General features: G+C 39.7%; 1 protein-coding gene across 1 annotated transcript in view; it reads left to right on the forward strand.

Annotated features, from left to right (window-relative positions):
• Positions 1 to 22162, forward strand: part of CC2D2B (coiled-coil and C2 domain containing 2B) — a 140579-nt gene that overhangs the window by 40418 nt on the left and 77999 nt on the right. Inside the window, exons 11-16 of the mRNA XM_066240388.1 lie at positions 5162 to 5302; positions 14376 to 14481; positions 14684 to 14802; positions 16860 to 17037; positions 20149 to 20299; positions 21640 to 21787. Coding sequence (XP_066096485.1) covers positions 5162 to 5302; positions 14376 to 14481; positions 14684 to 14802; positions 16860 to 17037; positions 20149 to 20299; positions 21640 to 21787 — 843 coding nt within the window. The remainder of the gene's footprint in view (positions 1 to 5161; positions 5303 to 14375; positions 14482 to 14683; positions 14803 to 16859; positions 17038 to 20148; positions 20300 to 21639; positions 21788 to 22162) is intronic.

Genomic DNA, 22162 nt, shown 5'->3' on the forward strand with positions numbered 1-22162 from the left:
GACTGATTCTTTTTTATTATTTCAATGTCCTTTTTTATATTTGCTATCTCTTTATTTAGGTGTTCGTAATGACCATCTATTGTTGTTCTAATATCTTTGAGCATCCCTAACAATCGTTATTTTAAACTCTGCATCTGGTAATTTGGTTATATCTGACTCATTTAGGTCCTTTTCTGGGGATTTCTCTTGGTTCATTTGTGTTGCATTTGTTTGCCTTCGCATTTTCTCTGTGTTAAGGAAGGTTTTGGCCCCTGGAGTCCATGGGTATGGCCTCTGTTCCCTAGGTATGGTCTTTCTGCAGGCCCACCACCCCCTCTTCTGTTGCTGCCTAGGGCTTTTGGGTTTGGGCGTTGCTGGTGCCTGCCTACTGGGGCTGTTGCTGTAGTTTCCACCTCTCCTTTACAGGAGTGGCTGTGATCACATGCTCGGGTGCACAAGCCTTGGTGGCCTTGGCCTTTGCCGCACCCCCGTGGGTGGCGTTATGCTTGGCCCTGAGGGCAGTGGTGAGCACCTTTGCTCAGCTGCAGGTCTCTGCCTGTTTCCAGGCTTTTGCCCCGCCCTTGCAGGAGGAGCCCACTTGTGGAACGGCTGCTAGCCTTGGCTGTACTGGCCAGACAGGACTGCGTGCCCACGCTCAGCTCATTGGCAGAACTCTGCCTGTTCTGTGCTTTTGGCTCCACCCCCGTGGGAGGAGCCGGCTCCCAAGTCAGGCCACAAGCCTCAGTTCCACGGGCAGGGCAAGGCTGTGCTCCTGTGCCCTTGCTCAAGGGCTGGTCTCCACCCCTTCTGGGGTTCCCGCCCTTCTCCCACAGGCTGGACTACAGGCTGCTGGCAGCTGGGCTTGACCAATTTTGCATGCCTACTCCTCCCCAGCCAGGCAAGACTGAGCTCACACATGAGCCCACTGGTGGCCAGCAGGCTTTCCCCCCTGCAGACAGAACTGCGCCTCCACGTCCCGCCTCCACCCGCCCTCTGGCGAGCTCTCAGCCATGTGGGTGCAGGCGCTGCAGCTCAGACCCTAACACTCACTACTGTAGACCCGAAAGCTCCCTCCTTCTAAGCAACTCTGCTCTGAGTGCCACGGGAGAGCTTGTTTGGCTGGCGTCCTGCTTCCCTTTGCTGGTATTGCTGTTTCCAGGGGAAATATTCACTTCAGATTTGGGGAGTGACTTTTCCCAGGGGTTAGGGTGGCTGTCCCCCAAAATGTTTCTCCCTGGGCCTCCTAGATTACACTCTCTTCCTTCTACTCTGGTCCTCTCCTCTCTCCCCATTCTCCGGAGCCCCGGGTGAGTGGTTGTGAAAGAGGTTTTCTGCGCGGTCCCTTTAAGAAGAATCCTGGGTCTGAGAAATCTGTCTCTTTCTCACAAACAGTATCCTGACTTGTTTCCAGCTAAATACTGTCCTTACGCCTCTTCTAGGCTCTGGGGCTGCAGGCTGGGGCTTTGTTCCTGAGACTCAGGACCCTCCCCTCTCTGCTAAACTCACTTCCCGCCACACGAGTCTCTCCCGGCTGCTGTTCGCTCTGGGGAGCTGGGCAGCCCTCTCTGCATTTCTGCTTTTCCTACTAGTCTTGGTGTGGCTTCTTCAGCGTTCCTTGGTTGAAGAGTCCTCTTAGTTTAGTCCAAAGTTGGTTTTTCCAGATGATAGTTCTTAAAATTATTTTGTAATCCATTTTGGTTCTGGGAGGTGGATGTTGGTACGTCTGCCTACTCCAGCGCCATCTTGTCTCTCTGATTAAATTCTTTTTATACTCACATAGCACTTATATATTTTCACTTTCATAATAATCATCATATTTGTAATTATTGCTGTCTTTTCTGTTGTTGGATATTAGTTACAAGCATCTAAAATATTTTCTGCCACATTATGCTTATCTATTATGTATTTACTGATTTAAATTGAATTTGAATGTCACATACTCTATCATGTTCTTTCTTCCTGTTGTCTACTATTCTATTATTTATGCCCACACTCTAGCTTATGTGGACTTCTATCATAATACCTGTAACATTTTATTGCATTGATTAATTTATATGTGTATAAGTTTCTTTGATCCAGAGAGCATGTCTTTTTATCTTTGTATACCCCTTAACCAGCACAGTGCCTGGCATGTAGTAAGCATCCAGTAAATATTTACTAAATGAATAATGAATAACAATAGGTTTCTATTTCTTTCTTTCTTTCTTTTTTTTTTTTTTTGTATTTTTCTGAAGCTGGAAACAGGGAGAGACAGTCAGAAAGACTCCCGCATGCGCCTGACCGGGATCCACCCGGCACGCCCACCAGGGGCGATGCTCTGCCCACCAGGGGGCGATGCTCTGCCCCTCTGGGATGTCGCTCTGCCACGACCAGAGCCACTCTAGTGCCTGGGGCAGAGGCCAAGGAGCCATCCCCAGCGCCCGGGCCATCTTTGCTCCAATGGAGCCTTGGCTGCAGGAGGGGAAGAGAGAAACAGAGAGGAAGGGGGGAGGGGTGGAGAAGCAAATGGACGCTTCTCCTATGTGCCCTGGCCGGGAATCAAACCCGGGTCCCCCGCACGCCAGGCCGACGCTCTACCGCTGAGCCAACTGTCCAGGGCCTCTATTTCTATTAGTATGGTAGATTAGATTCCTTGAAAGAACCTTTTAATGAAAACAAAAATGTCTGATAAAACACAAATATCTTTATAAACATATTTCTGAAATGGCAAAAAGGTAAGGACTCTACAAAGGCCAAAAACAAGGTAAAGGAGAAGACTTAAGAATTAAAGGTTAAGCCAGATTTAACACGGAGTGTATTTATTAAACACTAGCAATCTTGACTGTCATTCAAATGGCTTCATGGAGTGCCAAAGGCAGAAGATAAAGCCAGGTTCATCGTGTGTGTGTGTGTGTGTGTGTGTGTGTGTGTGAGAGAGAGAGAGAGAGAGAGAGAGAGAGAGAGAGAGAAAGACCGACAGGAAGGGAGAGAGATGAGAAGCATCAACTCATAGTTGTGACACCTTAGTTGTTCATTGATTGCTCTCTCATACATGCCTTGACCAGAGGGCTCCAGCTGAGCCAGTGAATCTTTGCTTAAGCCATCGACCTTGGGCTCAAGCCAGGGACCTTTGGGCTTCAAGCTAGTGACTGTGGGGTCATGTCTATGATCCCACATTCAAGTGGGTGACCCTGCACTCTAGCCAGAAACCTCTGGGTTTTGAACCTGGGTCCTCAGCATCCCAGGCCAACAATCTATCCACTGCACCACTGCCTGGTTAAGGAAGCCAAGTTATCTTAATTGGAAAGTCTAACAGGAGATCCTGTAGAAACAGGTATTAAACTTCATGAAAGGGAGAATATATAGGGGATAACAAAGAAAATAAGCATCTTTTAAAACAATATATTACTTTACAGTCCTGGTTGGTGGTGCCGCAGACCAGCGCGGCTCCAAATAACGGTGTGGAATTAAGGAAACACACTTTGTCAGAACAAAACCGATGGGACCGGGAGGACTCTTCAAACTTCCTGGCAGTATCTGAGTGCCCCACAGCCCCAGTTCGCTTTATTATATAAACCTATGCAAATCAAGGACCCTGATACAAAGTTGCACATCCTAAGACAGGAACTTTCCCAAGGCAAAAACAGGATACATTAGTGAAATTTACAAACACCTGAAACAAACAAAGAGTCAGAGGAAGGGCATGTATATTGCTTCCTGCAACCCAAGGAAGGAAGTGGAGTGGGTGCAAATACTCAGCATCAAAGCCAAATATGGAGATGGAGGGGGGAGAACTTAGCCCCCTGCCAAGCCTCGAATCTATAATGGCTTTTTGCCATTAACGGTCCACAACAGGTGGTGCAGTGGATAGAGCAGCATTCTGAAGTGCTGAGGTTGCTGACTCAATCCTAGGGTTGCTGGCTGCATATCTGGGTCCCTGGTTTGAGCCCTGGTCAGGGTATATATGAAAAGCAGTTAATGAGTGCACAACTAAGTAAAACAATGAGTTCATGCTTCTCCACCCACCCCCACTGTCTCCTTCCTTTCTTTCAAGTCAATGGGAAAAAAATAAAAAATAAGTTAAAAATAAAACAGGCCCTGGCCGATTGGCTCAGTGGTAGAGCGTCTGCCTGGCATGCAGGAGTCCCGGATTCAATTCCTGGCCAGGGCACACAGGAGAAGTGCTCATCTGCTTCTCCACCCCTCCCCCTCTCCTTCCTCTCTGTCTCTCTCTTCCCCTCCTGCAGTAAGGCTCCATTGGAGCAAAGATGGCCCGGGTGCTGAGGATGGCTCTGTGGCCTCTGCCTCAGGCACTAGGATGGCTCTGGATGCAACAGAGCGACACCCCAGAGGGGCAGAGCATCACCCCCTGGTGGGCATGCCGGGTGGATCCCAGTCGGGCACATGCGGGAGTCTGTCTGACTGCCTCCCCGTTTCCAGCTTCGGAAAAATGCAAAATAAATAAATAAAACAGTATATTACTTCAATATCCAAGTAATATGTCACTGCCTGATAAGGAAAATAATCTCTAAGTTTGAAGCAATGGTTCTAACTGTTAATCTAAAACAAGTATTACAGAATGTCCAAAAATTTTGGAAATATGTGGATTTTAGTAGCTTAATTTTGTATAGTGAAAAACTTTTTTTTGTGTGTGTGTTTTTCTGAGGTGAGGAGCAGGGAGGCAGAGAGATAGACTCCTGAATGTGCCCAACCGGGATCCACCTGGGAAGCCCACTAGGGGACAATGCTCTGCCCATCTGGGGTGTTGTTTTCTTGCAACTGGAGCCATTCTAGAGCTTGAGGTGGAGGCCATGGAGCCATCCTCAGCACCTGGGCCAACTTTGTTCCAATGAAACCTTGGCTATGGGAGGGGAAGAGAGAGATAGAGACAAAGGAGAGGGGCAAGGGTGGAGAAGCAGATGGATGCTTCTCCTGTGTGTCCTGGCCAGGAATCAAGCCCAGATTTCCACATGCCAGGCTGATGCTCTACCACTAAACCAACCAGCCAGGGCCTAGTGAAAAACATTTTTAAGCCATAAAGAAATGAGTCACTGAATGGAGTTTCAGTCTCTATATTAAGATGTGGGTAAAATGAAAAAATATATATCATGTAATATGTTCTTCCAGGCCATTTTAATGACTTAAATAGTTCTAATCTACCAATATATATTTTTATCTTCTTTATCTACCATTATTGTTGTAGTAATACAAAACAGCTCTATTACTTAGAAAGGGAAAAGGACTTCTCCTTACTACACAATATATCACAGACTTGGAAACAGATAAAATGCCTTAGACAACAGCAAGGATTTACAAGCACCCCAATAAAGTTACAGTTTCAGAGGTGAGTGTGTTTTTTTTTTTTCTTACAGCTTTCCTGAGGAACTGTACCGAATCTGATTAACTGGGAATTCACAGTAACTTGGAGAAAACCAAGAAGCTAGATAATTATTTGATGTAGTCAACAAAGGACTTGTATCTTAAATATATAAATAATTCTTAGAATTTAATAAGACAAATCAACTTAAAATGGGCAAAAGACTTGAAAAGACACTTCACTGAAGAACATAGATGGATGGCAAATGAACATATGAGAAAATACTCAACATCATTTCACATCAATAGGGAAATGTGAATTGAAACCATGCTGGAATATACTACACACATATTAAAATGGCTAAAATTCAAACAAAAAATTAAAAAACAGTAAATTCTGACAAAGATGAGCAATAGGAACTCTGATTGCTAGTGAAGAGCAAAATTGTACAGTGACTATGAAAATAGTTTGGTACTTTATTATAAAGTTAAACAAAGACTCAGAAATCATACTCCTAAGAAAAACATGTAAGTCATAAAAACATCATGTCTAGTGGAGGAGATAGTTACAATTAAAAACTATACTTGTTACTCACAGAAGCTAAGTGTGAACTCACATTGCAAAATATCTGGTCTCCTCCATATAATCCATTGTTCCTGGGTCTTTTTTCCCCCCTCAAAATTATAAAAGATTAGTGTAATTTCAGGCAATTGAAAAAGCTACTTTGTCAGTTTTCCTGCTGCAGTGTTTTTTTTGTTTGTTTGTTTGTTTTGTTATTATTGTTGCTTGCTTTTAAGAGACAGAGAAAGGAGGGGGGAAGCATTCATTTGTTGTTCTACTTAGTTGTGCATTCATTGGTCACTTTCCGTACGTGCCCTGACCAGGGATTGAGCCCACTACCTTGGTGTCTTGGGATGACGCTCTAACCAGACCAGTCTTGCAATGGTTTTTAATGATGGTGCTTCTGACAGTTTCTAAACCTTACCCAGCATGGAACTTTGTCATAGACTCCTAAATTCATGTAAACTTGCTGACTTGACTCTAATCCTCTAACCTAATCTGTTATCATGCATTGGGAACCCCTGGGCAGAAAAAAAGAGCCACAGATGCCATAAGCTTGTTCACAGCAATACCTGTTGACCAATATTGCCTGCTCACAACCTACTCTTATTCTTACTGAGCTCCAGTCCTATCTGAGGCCCTTTGGATTTGTTTTTTTCTGACATTTAACATACAACTTTTGCTGTACTTCGGGTTTGCCTCCCCAGATTGCTTTTGGCAGGAGAATTCTGAAGTAAATTCCAAGGTCTCAGTGAGCAGCTTGGCCCCAAGATAGCTAGCCCCAAAGGTCCTATCTTAGGGTATATAGTTTGAACAGTTAAAATATCATTCTGGTTAACCAGGAAAGCTGAATATTTGAAGATACTCCTAGAAACTCTACTTCCTGGCTAAGTTTACCACTAGTGACCTCACAACAATCACAGTCCTTGGAAGCTTACTTTGATAAGCTTGAAGCCAGGCCTACAGGAAAGGCAATACTGATGACAAGAAGGCCTGGGACCTAGACGCTGAGCCCAGGTTACCTTTTTTTCATATATTTTGTTTGGGCATATTGAATTTGATAAGTCTTTAAGATATCCCTAAATAAAACAGTAGAATTGGCAGGTGGATGAATGGTTTAGGCTAGAAAGAAAAATGTGGAAATCTTAGATATAAGAATAGTTCATTGAAGCCCTATCTGTGTAGGAAGCTACTTAGAGAGAGGGTAGAAAATGAGATTAGAATAGAACTGAGTACTGAATCTTGAAAAACTACTTTGAATGGCTTGGTAGAAGGGGAGAAAACAGGTGGGACAGAGAAGCATCGGTTAGAGTGTTTTGCCACGAAGGTAAAGAAAAGGGAGTATTTTAATTGGGAGGAAGTGGTCAGCAGTGTTTAATGTTTCAGCAATATCAGTCCAGGACTAAAAATGTTCATTGGATTTTCTCACATTGAGATTATTAATCTCGGATAACGTTAGAGTAATGGAGGCAAGAGAGATACTCCTGATCTCTCCCAGTGAAATTTCAACAAATATAATGCAGCAAAGGAACCCAGCTGGGCTCAAAGGCAAGCCTGGAAGATCCACACACTGAATGGACTAAAGATGGGATGAGATGGAAAGGGGGGTGAAAGATAAAAAGCATTCATGATGGGCTTTGGAGAGGAGAGGAGACGAACCTGGAGGGTCTGAGTTTTTTTTCTCTCTGCTGGACTACAAGGAGGAAGGGAGCTTGGGTCTCTGGATTTTGTCTGAGGGGTATGGAGAGGGAAACTCAGAGTGACTGGGTCTCCTTCTGCCAGGAGGAGTGGTGAAATAAAGGGGCAAAGAAAGAGATAAACTAAAGAGGCCAGAGTGCAAGGTCATAAGCAGTGTTCTTGCACTTGGCAGAGACAGAGAAAGCTAGAGTGTGGCCCTCCAGCCTCCCAGATCTCACCTCCCTCACCCTGCAGTACAGAAAGTGGCAGAGACAAACTGCACAGCTAGCTTTCCAGAGCCACTCTCTCCCCTGAAGAACAGAGGTGTTCCACATCCGGTCTCCAGATCTGTTGAGACGTGGGAAGGAGCATCTGAAAGCCTAAGATGGCTATTGTTAGAGCTGCTAGAGAATAAAAATCTGCAGTTGCAAAGAAGGATAGAGTACAGAAGCACTCATAAGACAAAGGACTCTTAATAACCTAATGGTAACCACCCACAAAAAAAAACACCACTACTGAAACACACAGCTTAATAAAAGAAAGGAAAGAAGTATGGAATACCACAAAACAAAAGCAGCTGGCAGAAACAAAAAAGAGAAGAACCAAACAGATATAGAACTACCAGAAAGCAAAACAAAATGGCTATAGGAAATCCTCAAGTGTCAATAATTACTCTAAATGTAATTGGACTGAACTCACCAATAAAGAGACACAGAGTAGCAGATTAGATCAAAAAGCAAAACTCAAACATATGCTGCTGCCTTCAAGAGACACATGTAAGCTGGAAGGACAAAAGTAGATTCAAAGTGGAAGGTTGAAAAATGATTCTCCAAGCAAATAATATCCAAAGAAAAGCAGATACAGCGATACTCATATCTCACAAGGCTGACTTCAAGACAACAAAGGTAACCAGAGACAAAGATGGACATTCCATAATGATAAAAGGGACAATGTATCTAGAAAACATAACACTTCTTAATATATATGCACTGAACCAGGGAGCACGAAAATATGTAAGACATCTACTAACTGACCTAAAAACAGAAGCAGACATCTACTAACTGACCTAAAAACACAATCATACTTGGATTTCTACACATTATTGATGGCTTTAGATAGATCATCCAAACAGAAAATCAGTAAAGAAATATCAGCCTTGGACACTCTGGACCACGTGGACATAATAGAAATTTGTTGGACACATCATCTCCAAACGTCAGTTTATATATTCTTCTCTAGTGTGCATGGAGCATTCTCAGGCATAGACCATATGCCTGAGACATATTCAGGAAGATTGAAATTATACCAAGCATATTTTCTGATCATAAGTTTTTGAAATTAGAATTCAACTGTAAAAATAAAGTAAAGAAACAAAAATAAATGGAAATTAAACAATATATGTATATGTCTAAAAATGACTGGGTCAAAGAAGAAATAAAAGCAGAGATCAAAGGATATATATAGACAAATGAAAATGACAACACAACATGTCAAGATTTCTGCAGTGAAGGGAAAGCAGTAATAAGAGGGAAGTTTATATCATTACAGGAGTAGGAGTATATCAAGAAAAAGAGATCCCAAGTGAACAACCTAACCACACCTTAAGGAACTAGAAAGAGAGGAACAAAGGCAACCCAAAGACAGCAGAAGAAAGGAAATAGTAAAAATTAGAGCAGAACTAAATGAAATAGGAACAAAAACTATAGAAAAAAAATTAATACAACAAAGAACTGGTTCTTCGAAAAGATCAATAAAACTGACAAACCACTGACTAGACTCACTAAGAAAAATGAGGAAGGACTCATATAAACAAAATTCAAAATGAAAGAGGAGGAATTACCACAGACATCATAGATATACAAAGGCTCATAGTAGAATATTATGAAAGATTATATGCCACCAAATTCAACAATCTAGAGGATATGGATAAATTCCTAGAACTATACAATCTTGCTAGACTAAGTCATGAAGAAGTGGAAAACCTAAACAGACCTATAAGCAGGGAGGAAATAGAAACAACTGTCAAAAACCTCCCCAAAATCAAAAGTCCAGGACCAGATGGCTACACTGGTGAATTCTACCAAAAATTCAAAGAAGATTTGGTACCTACCCTTTTCAAAGTTTTCCAAAAAATGGAAGAAGAAGCAATACTCTCCAACACATTTTATGAGGCCAACATAACCCTCATAGCAAAACCTGGCAAGGACAACACAAAAAAAGAAAACTATAGACCAAGATCTGTAATGAATACAGTAGCAAAAATCCTGAAAAAAATATGTACTAGTAAATTAAATACAACATTTAAAAAAATACATCACAATCAAGTGGGATTCATTCCAGAAGCAAAAGGATGGTTCAACATATGGAAATCAATCAACATAATACACCACATCAACAAAACAAAGAACAAAAATTATATGATCCTATCAATAGATGCAGGAAAGGCATTCAATAAGATACAATATCCCTTTATATTTAAAACACTCAATAAGATTGGAACAGAAAGAAAGTACCTCAACATAATAAAGGCCATACATGATACCATTAGCTAATATACTAAATGATGAAAACAGGAATGCTTTTCCTCTAAAATCAGGAACAAGACAAGGCTGCCCACTCTCACTACTGTGATTCAACATAGTATTGGAAGTTTTAGCCAGAGAGATCAGGCAAGAGAAAGAAATAAAAAGCATCAATATTGGGAAAGAAGAAGTAAAGGTATCACTTTTTGCAGATGACATGATCCTGTACATAGAAAACTCCAAAGACTCCACCAAAAAAACTATTAGAAACAATAAACCAATACAGTAAAGTTACATAAAATCAATATACAAAAGTCCACTGCTTTCCTATATGCCAACGATGACACTTCGGAAAATGAACTAAAAGAAAAATTTCTTTTACAGTTGAAACAAAAAATATAGTACCTAGAAATAAATTTACAAGTATGTAAAAGAACTATATACTGAAAACTACAAAACATTATTGAAAGAAATTGAAAACAACAATGAAATGGAAAAATATTCCATATTCATGAATTGGAAGAATCAACATAGTTAAAAAGACCATATTATCCGAAGCAATATACAAATTTTATGCAATCTCTATCAAAATCCCAATGTCATTTTTTAGATAAATAGGACAAAAAATTACCATGCTTGTATGGAACCATTAAAACCCCTGAATAGCCAAAGTAATCTTGAGGAAAAAGAATTTAGCCAGAAGTATCACACTACCTGACTTTAAATTATGCTATAGAACCACGATAACCAAAACAGCATGGTATTGGCAGAAAAATAGACATACAGACCAGTGGAGCAGAATCAAGAGCCTGGAAAAGAGCCACATATACATATAGACAATCATCTTCAACAAAGAAGCCAAAAGCATATAATGGAGAAAAGAAAACCTCTTCAATAAATGGTGCTGGCAAAATTGGAAAGCCACATGCAAAAGAATGAAACTTGACTACAGTTTGTTCCCCTGCATAAATATTAATTCAAAATGCATCAAAGACCTAAATATAACATCCAGAATAATAAATTAACTAGAAGAAAACATAGGTGCTAATCTCATGGACCTTGACTATAGGGAACAATTTATGAATTTGACCCCAAGGGCAAGGGAAATAAAGGTAAAAATAGATGAATGGACTATATCAAACTAAAAAACCTCTGCACAGCAAAAGAAACTGACAACAAAACAGGCAGCCAACTACATTAGAGATGATATTGGCAAACAACAGCTCTAATCAGGGGTTATTGAACAGACACCTCTCCAAAGAGGACATACAAATGGCCAACAGAAGCCCTGGCCGGTTGGCTCAGTGGTAGAGCATCGGCCTAGTGTGCAGGAGTCCTGGGTTCGATTCCCGGCCAGGGCACCCAGGAGAAGCGCCCATCTGCTTCTCCACCCCTCCCCCCTCTCCTTCCTCTCTGTCTCTCTCTTCCCTTCCTGCAGCTAAGGCTCCATTGGAGCAAAGTTTGCCCTGGCGCTGACGATGGCTCTATGGCCTCTGCCTCAGGCGCTAGAATGGCTCTGGTCACAACAGAGCAATGCCCCAGATGGGCAGGGCATCGCCCCCTGGTGGGCATGCCAGGTGGATCCCAGTCGGGCACATGTGGGAGTCTGACTGCCTCCCCGTTTCCAACTTCATAAAAATACAAAACAAAACAAAACAAAAATGGCCAACAGATATATGAAAAGATGTTCATCTTTACTAGCTATCCAATAAATGCAAATCAAAACTACAATGAGATACCACCTCCCACCTGTGAGATTGGCTATTATCAGCAAGACAGATAATAACAAGTGTTGGAGAGGCTGTAGATAAAAAGGAACCCTCATTCACTGCTGGTGGGAATGCAAATTAGTGTACAACCATTATTGAAGAAATTATGGTGGTTCTTCAGAAATTAATAATAGAATTAATATGACCCAGCAATCCCACTACTGGGTATCTATTCCAAAAACTTAGAAACATTGGTACATAAAGACACATGCACCCCATGTTCATCGCAGGACTATTCACATTGGCCAAGACATGGAAACAACCAAAGTGTCCCTCAACAGAGGACTGGATAAAGAAGATGTGGTACATATATACAATGGGATACTACTCAGCTGTAAGAAACGATGACATAGTGACATTTAAGACAACATGGATGGATCTTGAGAACATTATACTGAGTGAAATAAGTAAATCAGAAAAAGCTAAGAACTGTATGATTTCACACATGGGTGGGATATAAAACTGAGACTCATGGACTTAGATACAAGTGAAGTGGTTACCAGGGAGAAGGGGGTGTTGGGGAAAGGGATGAGGTAGGGGTGGGGGAAGGGTGTAAAGAGGAACAAATATAAGGTGATGGAAAATTATTTGACTTTGGGTGATGGGCATACAACATAATCAACAGTTAAAATGCTATAGAAATGTTTATCTGAAACCTATATGTACTCTAATTGATCAATGTCACTATGTTAAAGTTAATTTTCTAAATAAAATTTAAAAATTTAAAAAGATTATTGGTCTCAGAACAAGTTTTATGGGGTGATAGTGGCTGAATGAGATAGCAAGAGGTTGAGGATATAGCCCTTTCTTCTCATTTAGGCAATAAACTCTCCTATTCAAATGTTAGCAACACTGTTCAACTCAGAGAAACTGGCTTGGCAAGTAGCTACAGACCCTGTTTTTTGGCCATGGAACCCAAACCTCAGCACTGATGAACCTATATATTGTCTTCATCTGTGTTCTCTGTTAAGTGCCTAGGGATCCAGATAACTGTCAAAGGAACTTTGGAAAAGATAAAGAAAGAGCAAGGTAGGTCCTGGCCAGGTAGCTCAGTTGGTTAGAGTGTCATCCTGATGAACCAAGTTTGCAGGTTCCATCCATGGTCAGGGCACATACAGAGTCAACCAATAAATGCATAAAGAAGTGGAACAACAAATTGATGTTCTCTCTCTCCCTCTCCCTTACTCTTCTTCTAAAATTAATAAATTTAAAAAATGCAAGCTATATAAGCAGGAAAATCACAACATTTAGTTTAATAACATGGGACCTTCAGCATTCTCAGAGCTACTGAATAGAAAGGAGGAAGCTATGGACCTAAGATCACTGTCTCAATAATCTTTCCCAAAAGGGATTCTGGGCATTAAAGCACCTATTTTCTAACTTACTACACACTGAAACTACCTGGGGGAGCTTGAAAACCACTATTTTGATGTAATTGGTATCAGGTATGGTCTGGACAGCAAGAACTTTAAAAAAGCTTCCTAGTGATTTTAGTAGGACACAATTTGACAGCCATTATATTAAAGAACAATAAGTTACTTGATGTTCATACTAAGTACCCTGAATTAGAGAAAAACAATAATATTATTGAGTGTTATACTTCAAACACTAGACTTAGCACTTACATAGATTAGGGCATATAATCCTCATAACAACACAATTTTCAGATTAGAATAGTAAGGCATAGCATACTGTAAGGCCAGGGGCCACCACCGTCGTGGTCATTCACATGCAGGTTTTCATTGAATTTGGGCAGATGGTAAAGAAACAGTGGAGCCAAAAAATGGTGAGCCATTCCTTTATTAAAGTCTCACACCAGCTGATGAGCAAACACACAGGGAAAACACTTCCCTCTCATTCAGTGGCTTCCAAAGCCCTGACACATTCTCCGGTACCACAACCAGGAGAATCTTCTCTGGTTTCTACTAGAATCAAAGGCCCCCACAAGCCTCAGTAGGGCTTCCAAAGCCCCTCAGCTCTGGTTCTCCATCAGCACTCCTGTCCCTGCCAACATGGCTTTTCTCTCCTCCTTCTGCAGACTGGCTTCTTTAGCACTCTGCATTCTCTTTGTTCTCACTCTGCAAACACGGCTTCTTTTTGCTTCTTCTCTACCTGCTCTCTCTTTTCAAAACTTTCTGGAGCAAAAACCTCTCCTTCAGGAAACATTAGCAAAGCAATGGCCCTTCCTAAGCAGGAAAGTAATTTGCTCTGTCCAGCCCCCAATGCAAACTATAAGCGAGCAAACATAAAAATCAGATTTTACAAACTTACTTGACCAACACATAGTTTAGTAACTTGCCCAAATTCTATAGTGGCACTAATAGGTCTAGTTTTTCAACAGAGTTAGTGAAGTCTCAAGCTCATACAATTAATATCCACACTAGGGTCACTATATTTTATTTCAGAAGGCAAAAGGCATATATTTTAAAAACCATTTTAATGAGATACGTGTAGTTCATATACCATTTAAAGTGAACAGTTCAATGGTTTTTAGTATGTTCCCAGAGTTGTGCAACCACAGTTACAACTCTCCAATTTCTGCTTTAAATAATTCTATTTATTATTAATTAGGATAAAAAATAAATTTGATGAAGAAACCCAAGAAGAACTGTCAGAAATGTTTGAGAGAGAGAAGAAAACTGAAAGAAAAGCATATAAGAATGGGGAAGAACAGGAGGTATTTATATTGAAAAATATTAATAGTATTTCACTCAACTGGTTATAATATTTCATTGTTAGGTTGAGTAGGAAATCTTGCTGTTTGTAACAGCTACCCAACAATATGGCAAATATAAGAAATAAAAATTTAATTTTAAGAACAATTGTCTTAAGCAATGAAGTTACATTGTAAATTATATGTTTATTTTTCGGATTTCTAGAGCCTCTTATATTTAGCTTCAGAACTTGAAGAAACAGATATTGAAAGAATAAAGCCAATTACTTTGATGCCTCAACTTTCTTTTGCTGCAGAGTTAACAAACTTATCCAAATGTTCACTGTAAGCATTTTTATAGAATTATTTCTTTCTTATGTATATTGTCTATGAATTGTTTTGTTTTGTTTTTTTTTTTCATTTTTCTGAAGCTGGAAACAGGGAGAGACAGTCAGACAGACTCCCGCATGCGCCCGACCGGGATCCACCCGGTACGCCCACCAGGGGCGACGCTCTGCCCACCAGGGGGCGATGCTCTGCCCATCCTGGGCGTCGCCATATTGCGACCAGAGCCACTCTAGCGCCTGGGGCAGAGGCCAAGGAGCCATCCCCAGCGCCCGGGCCATCCTTGCTCCAATGGAGCCTCGGCTGCGGGAGGGGAAGAGAGAGACAGAGAGGAAAGTGTGGCGGAGGGGTGGAGAAGCAAATGGGCGCTTCTCCTGTGTGCCCTGGCCGGGAATCGAACCCGGGTCCTCCGCACACTAGGCCGACGCTCTACCGCTGAGCCAACCGGCCAGGGCGAATTGTTTTGTTTTTAATAATAATGTTAAATTTCTTGAGTGAGTACTATATGCTAGGCACTTTGCTACTTAAAAAAATACATTTGCATGTTTAATTTCTACTATAGCTCTATGGTGTTATCTTTATCTTAGAGATGGGGGAATTTATGCTTATGGAAGATTAAATTGCCCGGAGTAATATATCTAACTCATCAATGAAGTGGGATATAACCCAGTTTGGTTTGATAATGGTTGTTTGGTTTTGCTATAGTAGTAATTTTTGTTCATGTACAGTTAGGTGGGATTTAAAGCCACTGAAGAAATCAGATTATGTGGTAGTCCTTGCCTATTAAGGGATCCCTTGCTTTCATAAAATGTACTGTGTATCAGGAGGCCCCTCTGGGCAATTTTCTACTTTGACATGAACTTATTTCCTTCCCACTTGTGATTTCTTTCTTGAACTATAAGGTTTCTCCCTACTTTTGGGACATTTCATGCAAAAACAAGTATCACACAGATCCCCTCGCATCTGTAGGCCTATGGATCTCATCTCCTTTAAAGAGGATATATTCACCTAGAGCACTGAACTAGGTTCAGCTTTTCAACATCTCTGACTCATAGTGCACTCTGTACCAATTCATTTTGAGTGTTGTGAATGTGCATCACTTTGCACAGTGTTAGAAGATAGTGGGGTGCCCAATAAATGTTCTTATACATTAAATGAATGAATGGATAGTTTCAAAATGATTGATAGAAAGGGAGAGAGAGGAAGGGAGATACAGATAAAAATGAGAGAGAGGCATCAACTTGTTCTTCAACTATCTCCTATCTGACTGGGGATTGAACCCACACCTTAGCATACTGGTTGACACTTTATCCACTGAGATACCGAGCCAGGGCCTGGATAGTTGCATTTTTAAATGAACTTAAAGAGGAGCAGACACAGAAGCACAATTATCTAACTCTCTTTCTGATCAGAGAAATATAGCAGTGAAGCAATGCTTTATTTGTTCCATATCTATTTCTCTGAAATATGGGCCTGAGATAAGGGCCTGAGATAATTTGTTATGTAAGGCATGCATACAAAAGGACCATCTAAGTGAGGACAAGAGAATAGGAGCCATAAAATGGAAGCTGGAAGTAAAGGGGAGAAAGGGAAAGGTATTTGTGTCAGAAAGCTCCGACTAAAAGTTAGTGGAAGTCAAAGCAAAAGAGAATATGATGCTTTATATCTTTTCAAAGCTATTGCTATTGTGTGATATTGCTTTCACCATCTATTTAAAATGTCCAGTTGAATAAGAATTGACTCTTTAGAAGAGAATAATATACTGATGTTAAGGATAGAGATGAAAGAAATACAGGACTTAAAGAGTTTGCAGGTGAAGAAAAAAAAGGCAAGATTACCTGAAGATAAATATCCTGAATTAATAAATTTTCATCATCAGTTCATGAGCTCATTATTAAGACTGCTTTCAGAGGGCAACATGAAGGTCAAATTTTACTAAAATCTGTCTCTAAAGGTAATTTAAAATGATCTTATTTTAACTAAGGTACATTTCAAAATGAATGTTTTATATCCATTATGCTTTTCAAGGTTCTTTGAATGGTTTATTTAATTTTTAGGCATGAACAAAAGAGGAGAGCCAAAATTCAGAAGCTTAAATATTTCATTAAAATATTATACAATGATAAACAGGTTTCTTGCACTTCAGTATCTCCTTTACAGTTTGATTTTAAAGTCATGTTCCAGCAAATTTTCAATATCCAGTTAATACATTGGCCTGAAACAATTTGCTTAGAGGTATGTCATTATCATTTACTTTTGTATCTTATTTTATGCCATACATAATTTAAAATTTCTTTTTAGCTATTGTTATATGTAGTAAGTTACTTCTTTTATATTGAGTAACTGATCTATATATAGGTAAATAAGATATTTATGATATATTTGTAATTCACCATTAGTGTTTTATGGTGTAAGTACAAAATTATTTGATTAATGTTTTTTCTACATACTTTTCTTCCCTGCTAAAATTCCTACCAACCTTGATGTGCAGTATTCATATTCATTTGTTAGTGGGGTGGAAGAAGGTTGTTCAAGCTATAATGAATGGTATAGCTATTGTAAATATTAAAGAATGTCTCCAAAATGCCCCAGCCCTGACTTGATTTCACTCTCTTGTGGTATTTGCTTTTCATCTATTTTTTGATTTGGGATTTTTTAAAGAATATGATGAAAGAACATATACGCAACAGACCCCCAATCTCTAAGACCCCGCCATAAGAACCCTGCACTACTAAAGGAAGAAAATAAGACCATGGAGAAAAATTAGAGACCATAAAGTACTCTAGACAAGAAGTCTTGAGGGCTAGTATAGGGGTTAAACTTGCATCTAGTTTGAAAGAAAAGTTTTGAGAAAATAAAGATTTGTGTATGTGAGGGTGGGGTGGAGTTTGGGGAGTGGAGAGAAGATTATAATTACAAATCTAAATCAAAGTTATTTTTATAATGCCTAAGTAATTTGTGCTGTCCTTGATAGAAGCTGTATTTATTTTGTTCATCTGTACTATTAAGTGCCTGTCATCTTAAAATGTACCTCTATTAAGATTCTTATTTTAAAAATATAGTGACTATACTTTTTGTTATTTTACCTAAAATAAATTATAATAATCAACCACCAGAGGTTTAAAATATGCCCCCTAATATAAATAAATGCACATTTGAATCTTTTATCATTCCATTACTTAGCACATAGTCATAATAAAGTAAGGAGAGGGGGAAGAAACTAATCTAGTTAGGGATATATTACACCATTATCAGCTATAGAAATGGAAAATTAAAGTATATGCCCTAGCCTAAGAGATTCTAACCTACATTTCTAATTGACTTCTTACCATTCTTCTTTACTGATTCTTCACTTCAGCCAAACTGAACTGCTTATTTTTTCCAGTACATTCTCACAATTTCCTAGTTACATTCTAGTAGGAGTATTCTAGTTTGTCCATTGTAATGTCCCTTTTCACTCTTGACACTCCATCTCTGCCATTCAGTGGTGTTGATACCTACTGTCAGGGGCTAAGTATGTTTCCTAGGAGACATCACCAGGTGGAATTTTCTACCTTGACATTTACCACTATCCAGGATCTGACCTCTAGCCTTGCAGTCTTAGAAACTGAATATGGCAGTCCCCTGAAAATTGCAGCTGTATACCTTAAACAAATTTATAAGGCCAATATGTCAAATCAGAATGCCAGTTCAGCATTTGAATATACCATTTATTTTGCGCCATAAGATGTACCTAGGCCCTGGCCGGTTGGCTCAGTGGTAGAGCATCGCCTGGCGTGCAGAAGTCCCGGGTTCGATTCCCGGCCAGGGCACACAGGAGAAGCGCCCATCTGCTTCTCCACCCCTCCCCCTCTCCTTCCTCTCTGTCTCTCTCTTCCCCTCCCGCAGCCGAGGCTCCATTGGAGCAAAGATGGCCCAGGCACTGGGAATGGCTCCTTGGCCTCTGCCCCAGGCGCTAGAGTGGCTCTGGTCGCAATGGAGCGATGCCCCGGAGGAGCAGAGCATCGCCTCCTGGTGGGCAGAGCGTCGCCCCCTGGTGGGCGTGCTGGATGGATCCCAGTCGGGTGCATGCGGGAGTCTGTCTGACTGTCTCTCCCCATTTCCAGCTTCAGAAAAAAAAAAAAATGCACCTAGGGTTTTAAGGAGGAAAATAAGAAAAAAAAAAATCTGAACCAAATGGTGTATTAAAATATTTAATAAGATACTGTAATTTTTGCTCCATAAGATGCACGGACATTTTCCTCTCCACTTTTGTGGGGGGAAAAGTGTGTCTTATGGAGCAAAAAGTATGGTATTTATCAGTGCATTATCTCTTTTTAGTGAACTAATTTATGATAAGAAATGTATTTCACAAAACTAAACTTTAAGTTCATTAGCTATAACCCCTACAAATCTTTCAGCATTAGGGATACCTTTATCTAAAGGACCAGTGTGTTGGGTTAAATTAATTTTTACAGGTACAGTATTTAGATGACCAGAAAAAATATATTTGCATCTTTGACTTTCCTTTTTTCTCTGCTTTCTTGGTTAGTCAACCATCCATTTGATAGGCACATTTTTCTTATTTTTCAAGGGGCATTCCTCCTTACCAACATCACCTCCCTAATTTTCTTCTTCTTAAAGTATATAGCACTGTTTCCTCAAACACTGACAACACAATATAGGTCAAATTAAGACTTTGCTGTTGAAAAAAACTTCAGGTTTGTAGTTATGGCAGTGATTGAATTGTAGTAAAAGCACAGCATACAGAATCAGCAGACCTGGGTGTAGTGCCCAGAGGACATCTGTGGAACTGTCTGCTGAGTTCCTTTCTCCCTCCTTCTTCTGGGACTTCTCCACCCTCCCCCATCCCTATAGTTAGTTCTTGGATTCCATAAGCTAATGAATCTCACTGTTTTCTAAGCAATTCAACATGGGTTTTTACCATTTATAATAAAAACTAATATAGATTCATATAGAGACTCTATTTCCTTGTAAAATGGGAAGAATAATACCTGTTTCCTATAATATTAATCAGGTTTAAATGAGATAAGGAATTTTAGAAGTGCTACACAGAAGGAAGTTATTTGAATGTTGTGTTATACGTGCCTATATTATCAGAACTGTATGTATAATCCTTTTATTCTATTTATTTTCTCTGAAACCAGTGAAAGGCAGTCTATATTTAGGGACATTACAGTTATCTACCTTTTAGCATAATCATGTGGATGAAATGCTATAGCATGATACCAATTGTATAGTCTGGTATTTTTTTTAAAGAATACAAATGTGTTCTTGAGGGTTGTTATTTTAGTTTTTAAAATTTTGTACTTTCAATGAACTATTGATCATTTCTTTTACATTTAGGTTTATGAAATAAATAAAAGGACACGCTTACTAGCAAAACTATATATACCTTTACCTAATAACACAGAGGTGAAAAGCAAAGCTGTTTTGGAATATGTAGAGTTTAGCGCTGATGAACTGGTCACACCTAAGTATGGAGAAGTAGGAAGCAGTAAGTTTATTAAATATGCTTCTTTCCCCTATTTTCTTTATGAGTTTCATATCCTAAATGACCCTGGGTCATTTATATGAGTAAAGAATTCTACATTTACAGTATTAGGTTTAAAATGTATCAGATTCTCTTTTCAGATATTAAACTATATATTTCAGAAATATGTCTTGAATCAGATCTTTGGGAAATCTAAAATGTGGAATGAGCACCTGTGCTTTTCCTAGGCCATCTGAGATAAGAGCTCTCCTCCTGAGTTGGTAGATTGTTCGACCTCTGCCTCTCCTTCGGGGAAGCCTAGTGGTGTTCTAGGATATGTTAGTTCATCTTTAAACTGAATAGGGAAGTGAGGAGGAAAAGGAAGGGGAGAAGGAGTGAGAAAGGGAGAGAGAAAAGAAGAGAGGAAAGAAGGGTTGTTTCTGTGCACTTGTTTGTCAATTGATTTTACTTCTTGTGCAATTAAGTTTATTAGCATGTCTGTGAGAACAGTGACATTCCTCTTTTTCTCCCCCAGGATTTTTCTCTTTCATGGTTTTAAGAATTTTGCAACTGCTTGTGTCCATCTGGTGAAAAGGGAGGAATTATGAACTTGTGTCTATAAAAGGGAAAACTGTAGAAGCAGTGTAGTTTAGTTTATTTGTATGTTGATTTATTTTCAAATTTATACTTATAAATATGTAAGATATTTATAATATCTTATTTATAATTATTCTACTAAAACAATAATTGTCTTAACATATAACAGAGAAGAAAATAAGTAGGCAAAAGAGCCTGAAAAAGACAGAGAATGAGGGAAGGTGTAGTCTGCTTAGAGTCCAGATGAAGCAGAAATATAGGGTTGTGGAGACCCAGGAGAAAAGACTCAGTGAAAAATACAGGGAGCACTAAGAACTCAGCAAACCTTTCAAGGAATATTGTTAAACTCTCAGGAGATTGAGAAAATAATTGGGGGAGGAGGGCACTCAGGAATGTAGGGAAATGGGACAAAAAGTATCTTGTTTGCCTTTTTTTCTGCTGCCAGTGGTTCTTTCTTACTGCAAGCCACTCCCAGAAAGAATGGCAGAAAGCTTCTAGCCCTAAGAAAAGGAAAAGAGAGCTGTCCATGACTGTGTAATCAGGTCAATATTTTCCTTTCTCTTCCTGTAGTCTGTTTGAAGCAACATGCTTTGAGGAATCTTAGATGGGTGAGAGGGAAAGCTCTAAGATTAGAGCCTGGGGTCAGCACACAGTTTCCTTTGTGTTCCTGGGGTTCCACAAGTGAAAGCTGGGGAGTGTAAATCTAAAATGTGTTCAAATTGCACACTTTAAAAGACTGTATTTGTTTTTAATGCCTTTTGTAACAGATGTGCCTTTTCATCTTGAGGGAAATGGAACTGAAGAACTTTGTCTTTTCACATCAGGAAAACTAAGCTATTCTCTGTCTTGGGCCTTAGATGAAAACGGCATTCCTCTGACACCTATGTTGCAGTCATTAAAATCTGCTTACTGCAGGTAGTAAACTTTTATGCTTGAAAAATAATTCCAGTCCTCAGCAAAGCATCGCATCAAACCTGTGTCTATAAAAGGGAAAACTAGGAGCAGTAGGAGCAATTTAGTTTATTGAGATGTTGATTTATTTTAAAATATATTTATAAAAATATAAAATATTTACATATTTTATTTATAATTTTTCTAAGACAATAAGTGTCTTTATATGTAACAGACTATATCTCTTCCATGCTTAGAATTATAGCCACATGAAAGATGAGAGAGGCAGTTCCATAGTCCTTAACTTCGAAGCCAGGCCAAGACTCCCTGGGATTTTATTTCTGGGGTCTTTATAATTCAGTCATTCTGCATTATAAAATAATAATTTATGCATTATCA

The sequence above is a fragment of the Saccopteryx bilineata genome, chromosome 7, assembly GCF_036850765.1.
Source record: "Saccopteryx bilineata isolate mSacBil1 chromosome 7, mSacBil1_pri_phased_curated, whole genome shotgun sequence".
Taxonomy (NCBI): Eukaryota; Metazoa; Chordata; class Mammalia; order Chiroptera; family Emballonuridae; genus Saccopteryx; species Saccopteryx bilineata.